At 41.6% G+C, this 12,543-nt stretch overlaps 1 protein-coding gene across 1 annotated transcript in view; it reads right to left on the reverse strand.

The window, feature by feature from the left end:
* Positions 1-3,944: 3,944 nt before the first annotated feature.
* The window catches only part of cfap74 (cilia and flagella associated protein 74), a 46,948-nt gene continuing 38,349 nt past the window's right edge, over positions 3,945-12,543 (reverse strand). Inside the window, exons 26-38 of the mRNA XM_076090617.1 lie at positions 12,342-12,476; positions 11,875-12,008; positions 11,250-11,384; positions 9,151-9,260; positions 8,980-9,035; positions 8,097-8,216; positions 7,739-7,894; positions 7,419-7,557; positions 6,942-7,096; positions 6,606-6,738; positions 4,730-4,866; positions 4,372-4,506; positions 3,945-4,049 (exon numbers count right to left, since the gene is read on the reverse strand). Of these exons, the coding sequence (XP_075946732.1) occupies positions 3,945-4,049; positions 4,372-4,506; positions 4,730-4,866; positions 6,606-6,738; positions 6,942-7,096; positions 7,419-7,557; positions 7,739-7,894; positions 8,097-8,216; positions 8,980-9,035; positions 9,151-9,260; positions 11,250-11,384; positions 11,875-12,008; positions 12,342-12,476 (1,650 nt within the window). The remainder of the gene's footprint in view (positions 4,050-4,371; positions 4,507-4,729; positions 4,867-6,605; positions 6,739-6,941; positions 7,097-7,418; positions 7,558-7,738; positions 7,895-8,096; positions 8,217-8,979; positions 9,036-9,150; positions 9,261-11,249; positions 11,385-11,874; positions 12,009-12,341; positions 12,477-12,543) is intronic.

The raw sequence follows: 12,543 nt of genomic DNA on the forward strand, positions 1-12,543 counted from the left end.
TCTCATTTGCAAACCAAAACCAACTGTGACACAAATTTGACTACAGCACTGCATGTTCTTTCCTGCCAGCAGGCACGAATCCAAAACACCCTTTACTACATGTACAGTAAATCTAATATATATCTAATATAAAACGGATGGTTTAATGATCCATGTCACATAATTCATACTGAATTCATAAATTCATACATTCGTCGCTCCCACTGTCCCCAGACATTTGTCAACACAGGCTGGCAATGGAAGTTTTTGTTGACAAGCGATATTAACTTCGCCATACTTTATTTGTATGAACTGATGTGCCCGAGTTCGAGACCAGAAATCAGTGGGGATTTACCTCCTGCGCTGAGTGTTTGAGGGTGGGCCCTCACTGCAGCACAGAGATGACTTGATCATTATCACCAGCAGTCTTGGTAGAGTGCTCAGAGGAGGGGATAATGCTCAGCGGGGTAAGGCGTTACTTGGAGACGTGGAACACTTTGCCGTCCGCCGGGACAACAAAGTGTGTATGGGGCTTGGTGTGATGGGGGAAGACAAAAGCATCATCAGCTACGGTTTGCATGAAAACCGCTCCTGAGAGAGCGCTCTTCTCTCTGCTGCAGCATTTGGGGATGCACTGTTTGTGTCAGATCTGTTTTTCATGTCGTCTCCTGACAGTCCCAAGTTGCAGTCGAAATGGTCGATAAATACACTCCGAATAAGCATGTGTCCAAATAAAAATCATTCGTCGATATATATTTTCTGTCTCAGTCATTTCAATAACCACACGGTTGTGCTCCTGCCAGTTCTTTAAATCTCAAACCTGTAGGAGGAAACTGGCCCAGCTATCCTGTATGAACAAGCCTCTGCTGTGGGACGGTCAGCTCTGTAACCACACATCACTGGCAAGAGATACCTTCCTTATAGTGACTGTACAGTACTGTATGGAGGAGTGTGTGCACACTTGGATTTGAGTAAGAGAGTGAAAACCACTCATTCACTCACATTTCGGCATAGAATAAGGAAATAGTAGATGTTGGTGGTAGATTAGAAACCAGAATTTAACTTTATTTAAAAAAAAAAAACAGATAGGTACTGTGTGTTGAAAGCACTGCCCCTGTGTGTGTGTGTGTGTGTGTTCTGGGTGTGGCTTTCCACCGGGACTCATCTGCTCAGGTTAATACTGGTGAGACTCAGTTGCCCCTGGATACACCCCGGCCTGTCTGCATTCATGTGTTGTGAAGCTGCTTCAGCGGAGCCTTCAGACCACCCAGGGGAGAATGCTTACTGTCTGCCTTGAGCCTGTTGATGAGGAGAGTGGAAAAAGACAACAATCCACCTCCTCGATGTGTGCTTTTGGTGTCAACACATGCTCTGATTTAGTTGCGCTAAATAAAGTAGTCAAACTATGTCAGACAGTGATGGTCGTCGGGAGGCAAACCATTAAAAAAAAGGAGATTTCAACAATTGGGCCATTTTATTCTGTAAGAAACACGACTTAATTATATTTATAGCATCAATGGCATGATAATAATGAATATACCAGCCTATATGTTTTAATAGTAATTGTGTGTAATTGAAATACTTCACACGGTCAAGGCCTCCAAGAAGGTTTACTTTTTATGAGCTTTTTTTTAATCTCCTGCATTATTTTATAACGACACATTCACTAACTCAGTGGGTTGTATTCAGGCGGCCAGAGACACACAAACACACGCATACAGAGCAGGGATCGTAAGTAGCACTATCTCACAGTATTAGCGAGAGATCAGAGGAGAAAATCAGATTAGAAAAAAAAAGAGGCAAAATGGCAACACAAATATTACCTAATATGATCTCATACGTTTCATACAACGAGTGACATTATACGAGGCTAAGCTCATAATGACCTTGCTTTTTATAGGCAGGTTGGGGTACAGTAATCTGATTTAGCATAATCTCCTCCAATCTCTGATAAATGCTTACAGCATGTATCTCTGAGAGAGGTCAGATCCTATTGGTCCGTTCGGAGGCATTACTGACATCTGCTGTTCACATGCTCAGGGGCCTGGTTCACATAGAGTTGGACACCCGTCAGGAGATTAGCAAGTGAGTGCCCAGCTTTGGAATGAGCAATTAAAATGTGACAGAGCAATGTTGTAAAAAAGATCTGGATGAGAGAGATTGTCCGTTGGTACTGTTGTGAGGACTGGATCATTCGTTATATCAAATAATCTGAAGGGAAATGTTAACCTAAATGTCCAATGTGATTGGAATTGTTTCACGACACAGTTATGTATATGCAAAGCGATCACAGGATCTGAGTCTAATGTTTGAATAAATATCAATACATTTTGGTCTGTGCAAAGCCCCCTCTTTATTGTTTTAGCTTTAGAAAGGTCTAAGCCTATATGAAAGAGTAGTTTATACATTTCATAACCATTGACAAAATATTTGTTTGTCACCTTTTGATCTTTTTACACATTTTGTCGTTGTGCCAAAAAGTTAAATTTATTTTAAAAAAAAACAAACATATAATACACAGTGCATATAAAACACCCTAAGGAAATGAAATGTTTTCTTTAAATGATGTTAACATAAAGAAATAAATATTTAAAAAAAATCTAGAAACACTACATTTCAGTAGTATCAGATACTCAAAACATACCTCCTTTACTAAAGTATATTTAATTCCTGTCTTTTTTAAAACAAATGTTATCCAGTGAGCTGTATAGAAAGAACATTTTTGAAAGTCCATTTAGAATAAAAGAAGAACTGTAAACAACTGTGCAGGTATGTTTTCACATTTTGTGCAGAATATTGTTACTAAACTAGTTGCTAAAAAGAGTTCTTAAAGCGACCCTTTGATAATACACGCTGATAATGCGTGACTTTCCCCAGAGTGGAAGGTCAACTTCCCTCACTTTCACTATTTCAAATACACCACAGCACTTTAAATTCCATGAAATTCCATGAATTCCATAACTAGTGGAGGGCCAGTGGGGACATTAGGGGGCTCCTAGTGGCAGGTACTTGTAAGTGCAACTATCTGGTTCAGTACTGGCCTGGGCCCAGTCCACGGGTCTTCTGGATGGGAGTACGACCGACCGAAGTAATCTCCCTAATGTTCAAAATCAGGTGAAATCTATTTAGATCTTCATTCACAATCAGTTATCTGCCAGTAAGTTTTGTCTACAAGTTGTAAAACCCTTCAACGAGGCTGCCACGGAACCTGTTCCAGTGTGACGGCCCGAATGCTTTCACAACCGTTTCCTCATCTAATAACAACATTCATCCAAGACCAACTTTGAATAGACATGTGAGCTGGAAATTTGACTCATCAGCCTACTACTAAGTTTAGTACCTCTATTATTGATACTTCCACTATTACTGTTGGAGCAATCAAGCGTACAGCACCAACTTCTGCTATTAACACCGATGTGCTAAACCAATATGTCAGTCTATGCCTGATCAATAGGCTTTAATTGTACACAAGTGGCCTTTATCCCAAACTAAGGTTATCCATAAATTATCTATATCAATCTTTGCAAATCCCCCCCCCCCCCCCCCCTCCTTCCGCTAGTGCCAGCAGCGCTACAGTATGTAGCCTACTGTATACATCTGCTTGCTTACATCAGCTGACACACCCTTAACCATGATATGACACAGCTGCGTAGTTGGCATTATGTACACCCCCTGGTGGTGGAATTAAGTTACAGCAAAGTGCATGAAAAGAAATGGGCCGGTAACATAACTTAACCCGGGGAACATGGAAGCTGTACAGTCACTGTAGAATAATATGGTTCAAATCAGATTTGTGAACAATTCTTACTTCAATTCCACCTTTAATAATTAGATTAAATTCATAAATAATCAGCTTGTCAGTTACTGTTGGCCACATAAATGTACAGTACATCACATGTCTTTTTTTTCAGTGTGTGTGTGTGTGAGCAGATTGCACACTGGCCAGCATCCAGACACTGTAGAGGTCAGTCAGCTGTGGTGGAGACCAAAGCCATCAGGGTGACTCTGTAGATATTCGTCTCATTCCCCTTCAAGGTAAGAGGTAAACATGTCTGCACTACCTCATAGGGCTGAAACACACACACACACACACACACACACACACACACACACACACACACACACACACACACACACACACACACACACACACACACGAGTTAAGATGGTGGTATTGCTATAAAAGGTACTGGTATAAGTCAATATGTATGACCTTAAAATTCAATTTCTATATTAAAATGACCAGTGATTCAATTCTAATGGTAAGTAAATTAGCTGTTCAACAAAAATCTATTTAAATTGATACACATTTATGCAAACATTTCTATGCACCCTCCTCTGTAAAGGTTGTTTCCCCCCCAATTCAGTAACAGCGATAACAATGGTGTTCACCTTGTATCCACTGTGGGGAGTCCATGTGACAGTGATGGTGCGTCTGTGGCCCGTCTCCACGGTGCCTTTGCTGGGCTCCACACTGAAGCCGAGCTGCTGCAGACACGCCAAGTTATCCCAGTGAAACTCACCACTCTGGGGAAACAGAGAAAAGAAGACATTCAAGACAAAATCGATACATTTGCCTTTTTATTTCTCCACACCAATCCTTATCATTGAAACGTGGGTTTGGAGTACAAACAGCTATTAGATATTGCATCTGCATATTTATGCCATTCCCCCCCCCCCCCCTGCCTCGAATAGCTTATGCGCTTGATGAAACATTTGGCAGTACCCATATCCGATGACATCACAGTACCTTCTTAATGGACTGTGGGGAGCGGATGCAGCCCACCTGCAGCTCCCTCACTGCAGGTGTGAATACTCCTGCGCTGTAGCTGGCCCGCAGGGTCACCAGGACAGGGTTGGTGGGCTTCTCCATCAGCTCTGACTCAGCTAGACAGAGAGGACCGTATGAGCAGTTTTGCAAGATTCAGCCCATTTACTACGTACGCTCACTTCACTTTAATGCCCACCAGACCAGAGTCAATGGAATTAGCCGGTACGGTTCATTTTCAACCCAGCTCATTTAGCAAAAAACGATAGTAGTGATTTAGAAATCGGAACGCGTGTTGACAATGCTGGCGGCACGGCTCTAGGAATAGTACTGCTATTCTGTTAGTCGATCGGTCCACCACGTTGGTCTGGACTGAAAAATCTCAACAACTACTGGATGGAAATTGTATGAAACAGACATTCATGGTCCTCTTAAAGTAACAATAATGTCAGGAAGTAAAGTGACATTTTTTTATCAACCTGACAAAATTACGTTCTTGTGGGAAGAAAAGAAAAGGCAACAATGTAGCTTCTTTACATTCTATTAGAATGTAAAGAAGCTACAGTGTATAGAATGATTCTATTGAAGTTATTCCTTTTTTAAATGTTTTAGACGAGTCGCTAATCACTTTAAAATAGTGATTATAGCTGATTTAACTTACAGACATGAGATTGATCTTCTCATGTCACTCTCTTTATACAATGATATAAATTCATCCCCGTTGTATTGATATCTTACGAAATATTACTCCTCACTTTTCGTGCGTTTTTCCTGCAAAAGTCCAGCAACATGAGTCTGTTTTCGCTTGTTACATGCATACTGTCTTTTCAAAATAAACTTCCATCTTCACAGGAAACAACTAAGGTTTAATCCATATAACACGATCATTAGGTCAAAATCTTCATTTGTTCAATACTTTGCTCTAAATACTTGCAAAACTAATGACATTCCCATCAGCCCCAGCTGTACTTTGTGTTTAGCGCTAATTAACAAATGTTAGCATGCTAGCGTTAGCATTTAGCTGTGCCTAAGTACAGCCTCACAGAGCTACTAGCATAGCTGTTGAAGTCTCTTATCTCTACCGTTCCAGACATCCTTCGGCTTCCATTCACTTATTTAATTTGTTTGTTCCAACAAATCCAACTATAAATCATTTGTAGAACTTGTAGAACATGCTACATATTTTTAGATTTTCGTGCTGCAGCCTTTTCAAATTAATCTTTACTTTAAAAGGGCAGATATACAGTAGTCCAAAGAAACGTTCAGTATGTTGGCTTTCACAGTTCAAGCAAGTTTAAAGAGTCTGCTGATTTGCACTTCATGGGAATTAATGAAAACCAATGGCTGCTTAGAAGGATAGGACAAATACGCACATTTTGCTGGGTGTCAATGGGAGGCTTTCAGAGCATTTTTTTCAGTTTTATTTTTTCCTATTCTGACTGCTGATGTTATTTTAATGCAAAACTAACACTTTGATTTAGTGAACATTAACCTTGTCTAGGAGATGTGCCTATTTTGGATCTTGTGCTGAAATATGATCTGAATGCTGGTGACAAGCACATGGGCTGTCAGCATCCTATGATTAGCGTAGATTACTACAACACATACCCTGCCCCTGCTGGCATAAACTATGCAATGAGTTATTAGTCATATTCATAGTGTCAGTGTCTGTATTTTCTCTGCCTGGTTTGAGCCTTCGGGCATCTTTGAGAATATGCTTGAACTTGAATCACTTTCCATGGATCATTTCCATAGATACTATTGATCCCTTCTGCAATGACTACATGCCATTAAACTACATCATGTCCATTATAACAGAAGTGGATAACCCAGAGGAAGACATGAAGGCAGAGAATACCTGTGAGGTGAGGTTGACTGGTTATCAGTGGAGGGAGGAGGGATTCAATGGGCACCGACAGCAGGTCTCCTCCAAACAGATACATGTTGTGTGAAGAAGCTGCGCCCTTCAGATCCACCACACACACTTTACTCTGAGAGACAGAAATGGCACGGTGTTAAGGTTGTTTCGTCACGGAAACCAGAGTGAATGGAGGACATACATGGTCTGATGAGCACATTTGGAGGGCAGCATTTTGCCTGGACCATGTGATGCTTTCAAAACCAGTGATTAAGATCAAGGTTCAAGTTGAGTGTTCTGTTCTCCACGTCTCTGTGCGCGTGGCGTTGTGCTGACCTTATTCATGAGCTCTATGGTCAGTCTGTCAGAATAGTTGACAGACGGGTGGTCGGGCTTAAAGGTGACAGCGACGTCCAGGCTCTGTCCTGGAGCAATGCTGCCCTCTGCTGGCACCACACTGAACACACTCAGCCCACCGTGGTTCTGGGTTCCTATGCGAGATACAAAAGATACTTGTCTTACCATGATAGCTGTGATGCTCAGGTTGAACAGTATTAAGACTTCCACATTGATTAGAATGACAAAAAAAAGTACTATAGCCCGACCAGTGGTGGATATCAATTAATTGGGAGTTAAATATATCTGATGATGATATAAGTGTCTCTCAGTGAGACTATGTGTCCTGGAGTTGTTTGCATTTGTTGTTTCTCCTCTCATTTATTCAGGTTTATCCCACCCATCTGAATGTAAATCTCTGGTAGTTCAAGTTTTCAGGTTCCCTGCTGAATCCCTGCGGTGTTAGTTTGTTCTTACCCACAGTGGGCTGGACCTGAGAGTCTGTGTAATTCCGCAGCAGGAAGGCCACACTGTCAGCTCCACCCTGAGGCCTTGAGGGAGAGAGGCTGGCCAGCAGCACCCGAAAACCCACGGCCACCGCTGAGCTGTTCTGCAGCTGCAGGCAAAACAGGACACAATGTCAGTTCCAAACTTCAAGGTAATCTGTGCATACAAACAGCACTCCAGGTCTGATTCTGACTGTTTTAAGAACGGATCTGAGAGTATCTTCAAAACTAACAAGATGTAATCTCGGTCTCATGCTTCTTCTCTTTGCCATCAGCACACTGTCGACTGACCTTCAGGACGTGCGAGGTGCTCTCCTTCTCCAACACGTAGCCAAAGTCAAGGAGACCTCCAGGGTGGGAGGAGGTGACAGCAGGGACCAGACCCTCCCCACACAGAGTCATCTCCAGGGTCATCTTCTGGCTGCACACCTCCAGAATCTCGCAGTACTAGAGAACAGTAGAGAGTGGGTAAAGTGTCGCTCAGTATCGGTAATGTTACTACATAATCTTTGAAAATGGAGAGGCACAATGACTGAATCTGGTGAGGACAAATCAGTGGATTCATTCCATAGCGGGAAAAAGTGTGACACACTCACGTGTTTATTAAGTTTGAGCGAAAAGCAGCACTTCATGGAAAAATTCTACCGACCTTTTTCTCCAGAGATGGACAGAAGGCCAGAACCAGAGTGTGTTTTTCTCCGGGTCTGATGTGTCTGAGAGCATTCAGAAGGGAAAAAGGACCGTGTACATCCAGCACCGACGGCCTCAGCTTGGAAACGGTCAAAGAAAAGCAGTGGTGAACAGTTGATCATATTATTATTATCTGTAGTAGTAGTATCTGCCATAATAAAAGTGGCAATTTAGGATTAAGACGCACTAAACTTAATTGAAGTACTTAATATGTGGACATGAAAATAACTAGTACAAAGAGTGCCATGTGTATAATATAAATATATATATATATATATATATATATATATATATATATATATATATATGGATTATTACTTTTTCCGCGGATTAATCTCATAGGTGTACATTTATAAATAGACAATGGGTAAGTATGCATCTAACATGGTAAGTTTTGAGATATTGTAACTTTCATTTTGCTGACAGAACCTCCCATAGTGAAAGGATGACGTTATCTATCAATCTAGCTTGTTTTGGTGTGAGTTGCCTCGTTTTGGAGATATTGGCTGTAGAGATGTGTGTCTTCTCTTGGATATAATGGGACTATATGGCACTCGGCATGAGGTGCTCAGAGCGCCAACAAAAAAAAAAACATTTGAAAAACTTAACAGCAATGTCTCTTTCCAGAGGCAAGAGGAGAAATATGTATTTCAGATTTTGAGGTAAACTGTCCCTGTAAGATATAGAACGTGCACATCAGTTTTTCATAAAGTATGTTAAAAACATTTCTACAGATATCAAGCGGGTTTTTGTAAGAATCAACAACATATTTACATTAGCAGTTGACAACATGACTCTTAGTTTTCTAGTTATCTGTAAGAGTTTGTGTTTTGACAGGATACATCCAAAGCTTCCCTCGAAATGTTCTGAACTGTAAACCTCTTGATCACTTTTTCTCCTAAAGACAGAAGACACACACAACATTAATATTAATAACATAATAATAACATTAATAACACCATAACAGTATGGGAAGAAGAATCAAGCAAGATAAAACTTTCAGAATCACTCACCCACTGCCAGCTGATGGAAGTCGACCACGTTCTTTCCCTTGTTGGATAAGAGCACTAGAGGAGGCTGTACAGCAGGACACTGCAGCTTCAAGTACAGCGTGTTGAAGGGACTGTGGAGATATTGAACACGACAAGCTGTGAAATAAAGAGCATGCGGAACTCCCGTTCTTTGTTTTCTTAATATGACGTAGATCCTTTATACTTGAGGATAACACAGAGTTCATTTTAATGCCACTTCAACAAACGCTGTAAGGAACACACTTTGGTGAGCTCATAGTTCAAACAAGAATGTTTACCATTCACAGGTGGAACAGCCTCAGGGTGTGTACTACTTCTTTTGAACTGCTTAGATTTAAACCAAAGGTGTTTTCTTTCTTCTTTCCGGAAGGCATTTTCTACAACACTTAGAGTCACTGGATAAAACCAGACGTTATAAATAGAAGAAAGAGACAGAAGGGACGAACGACAAGTTTGGATACAGTCAGTTTTTTTCCAGATGCATTCGTTTCAACAGAGGCCAGGTCACCGCACCAAACTGCGACGGACGCAATAGAGACACTTAGCTGTGTAAAACGGCACCATAGCTTCACATGAAATGTATCGTTTATGCTGAGATTATGGTAAGAAGAAAGAGGTTTCCCAGTCAAGCGTTTCTTTCCAACTTCCCCTCTCTTGAAGCCAAAGATCACCTCTTTAGTTTCCCCAATGTGAGGTTGAAGATGATTTTTAAAGGTTATACCAGCTCACAAGATGGGACACCTCCCTCCTACATACTGATTTGTCATAGAAAGGTCATAGACACTGGATTCTTTTCACCTGCCAGAATATTCAATTCAACTTTATTTCAGACACATGGGTCCATATAAAAAATATATATATATATAAATACAAAATGAGGACACCAACACAGAGGTATAGTCATTGCAGTAAATAAAATCACTCTGTTAATTGTTATTTATTTAATACTGCAAGAAAGGTGGAAACATTACTGAGCACAAACATGTGACTTGCACTTGTTTATCTCGGGAGCTTCAGCAAGATTCTGAACGCATCATTAAATGCCACCTGAAGCTTTTTCATTTTTTGCGTGGGCTGAATGGAGCGGAGACAACAGCAGGCCTGGAAAGAGAGCCGTTTGGACATCATCTGTACACATATCGGCTTGTGCATAAAGTCAGCAAGACTGGTGTCGCACATCGTCGTCGTCATGTAGATCCTTCCTGATGATGTGACCCAAATATCTCACTTTGTTCACCACATTTAGCGCTTGGCTTGCCACAAAAAAAAATAAACGAAAGGAAAATTTAGCTTCTGGCTCTCCTTGGTTTTAGCAATCACTCTTTTTAGAGTTGAATTTAATGTCGTACTGCACATCATAACTTGAGCAGACTATAAGGAGACAGGATGGCTAAGTCATCAGCTGGGAAATAAGACTAGGCCCCAACCATACATCCAGTCTTGCACTCTAAACTTTATATATAGGTCATCCTTGTACAGATTGCACTTGGTCACTTGGAAGGGTGCAGATACACTCTTGCCCTATCTAGATGGGTAAAATCCTGTTGTAATCTGTGAGTTCCTCCAGTCCCCTTCAATCATGGTGGCTGTCACGGCTAATGTTAAATGACCGGCGTCCTCGATTTACTGGGTTATCAGTACTGTCTTCCATACACATAGTGTTAGAGTGATGATATGTTTTGTTCCAGGCAGCCTAGATGTTTCCACTATAGCGGATGTCTTGGCTATTCGTTAAAAGGAAGAAAATAAGCTACGTAGCAAACAACAAGATCATTTCACGCACAATCCCACACATCTTCTTCACTACGGGAAGGAAGCTCGAAATGCAATGTAGCGCCAGAATTCCCAATTGAGATCGAGACAGCATTACTTGATGGGCACCCAGACCCTCAGGCCACTGAGAGATTCAGGTTTATTAAAAATTTTGGAAAGTGCACCATTAAAACATAATATCAGCTAAAAATGCTAAGGGCCTCAAAGGAATAATTTACATTTTTGGGAAATAAGCTTATTTGTATATTTGTATTTAAAACACAAAAGAACAAGTTGTGTGTTGTGACATGTTGTAGACTCAGTGCTACCTCCATGCCGGCCGGGCCTGTCGGTCGTCCTCTGGGGGGCCTCCGTCCGACACGAAGCAGGGAACGGTGCACTCCCTGTAGCGTTGAGTGAAGGCGTACAGCAGAGAGGCCCTGGCCTCCTCGTACTGCTCTGACCTTCAAAGAGAAAGACCCGGCACGATGAAACTAATCAACAGCATCTCCTCCATGTTAGCACAATAAAAAACAGTTTTCCTCAGACTTTTCCAGCTCTGTTGAGATAATACTGGGAGTATGGTGTGATCACCGCAAATGACAAAGAAATGTCAATACTAATGAAATCACTTGAGCACCGAAAGAAGAAGGAAATGTTTAAGGGAAAGCTTTGCATTTTTCTTATTTCAGTGCTGTTGGATCTCAGACTTCTGTCCAAGTTATTAATTACTCTCCTATACAAAGAGGCCTTCAGGCAGAACATGAAAGATGTTTCAAAAAAATTTTGCAGTACATTTCTTAGATATTTGGTTATAGAATATTTACAAATGAATATTTGCTTCATTGGCATTTCAGTCCAGGACATGTTTTCCAAAGTAATTTTGTGGTACAAAGCGAACAACATCATTGATGACAAAATCAATCAGTCTTTGTTGAAATGAAAACCTCCCACCATGGCTGTATGTCGGCAGGACTTGGTGATTCAGTGAGTTGGTCTGAGTTTGGGCCATCTGACGCCTTGCTGCTCTTTGGAGTCAGAGATGTCTTCTTCTGTTGACCGGTTTCCACTGGGACCTCCTTTTTAGCCTCACACACACACACACACACACACACACACACACACACACACACACACACACACACACACACACACACACACACACACACACACACACACACACACACACACACACACACACACACACACGCACACACACAGTTGATTGATGGGTTCAGAGGTTAGACAAATGTTGCGTCTACATTCTGTACAAACACCAGCATGTTCATGAAAGTGAAGAAAAAAAAAAAAGTCAGTAAGCTGGTGAGGATGAGTTCACAGTTATAGCCCCTGCGGCAGCACAGGCTGACCCTGAGTAGGTGTGTGTGTGTGTGTGTGTGTGTGTGTGTGTATAGTCGCACCTCGTGTTCAGCGTGTCTGTTCCTTTCCAGCTCCTTCTCACGGAGCGACTTGGCTCGCTGGAGGAGACGCAGCGCCTCCTCTTTGATGTCTTGGTCTGACAGTCTGGGTCTGAACGTCACTTGGACCAGACATCTCTATGTGAGTGGAGAGATTGGTATCGTGTCAGGAATTTCTCAGATTTAGAGGGTCCAGCAGTAACAC

The sequence above is a fragment of the Anarhichas minor genome, unplaced genomic scaffold (assembly GCF_050575085.1).
Source record: "Anarhichas minor isolate MPS153535 unplaced genomic scaffold, ASM5057508v1 ptg000003l, whole genome shotgun sequence".
In the NCBI taxonomy this organism is placed as follows: domain Eukaryota; kingdom Metazoa; phylum Chordata; class Actinopteri; order Perciformes; family Anarhichadidae; genus Anarhichas; species Anarhichas minor.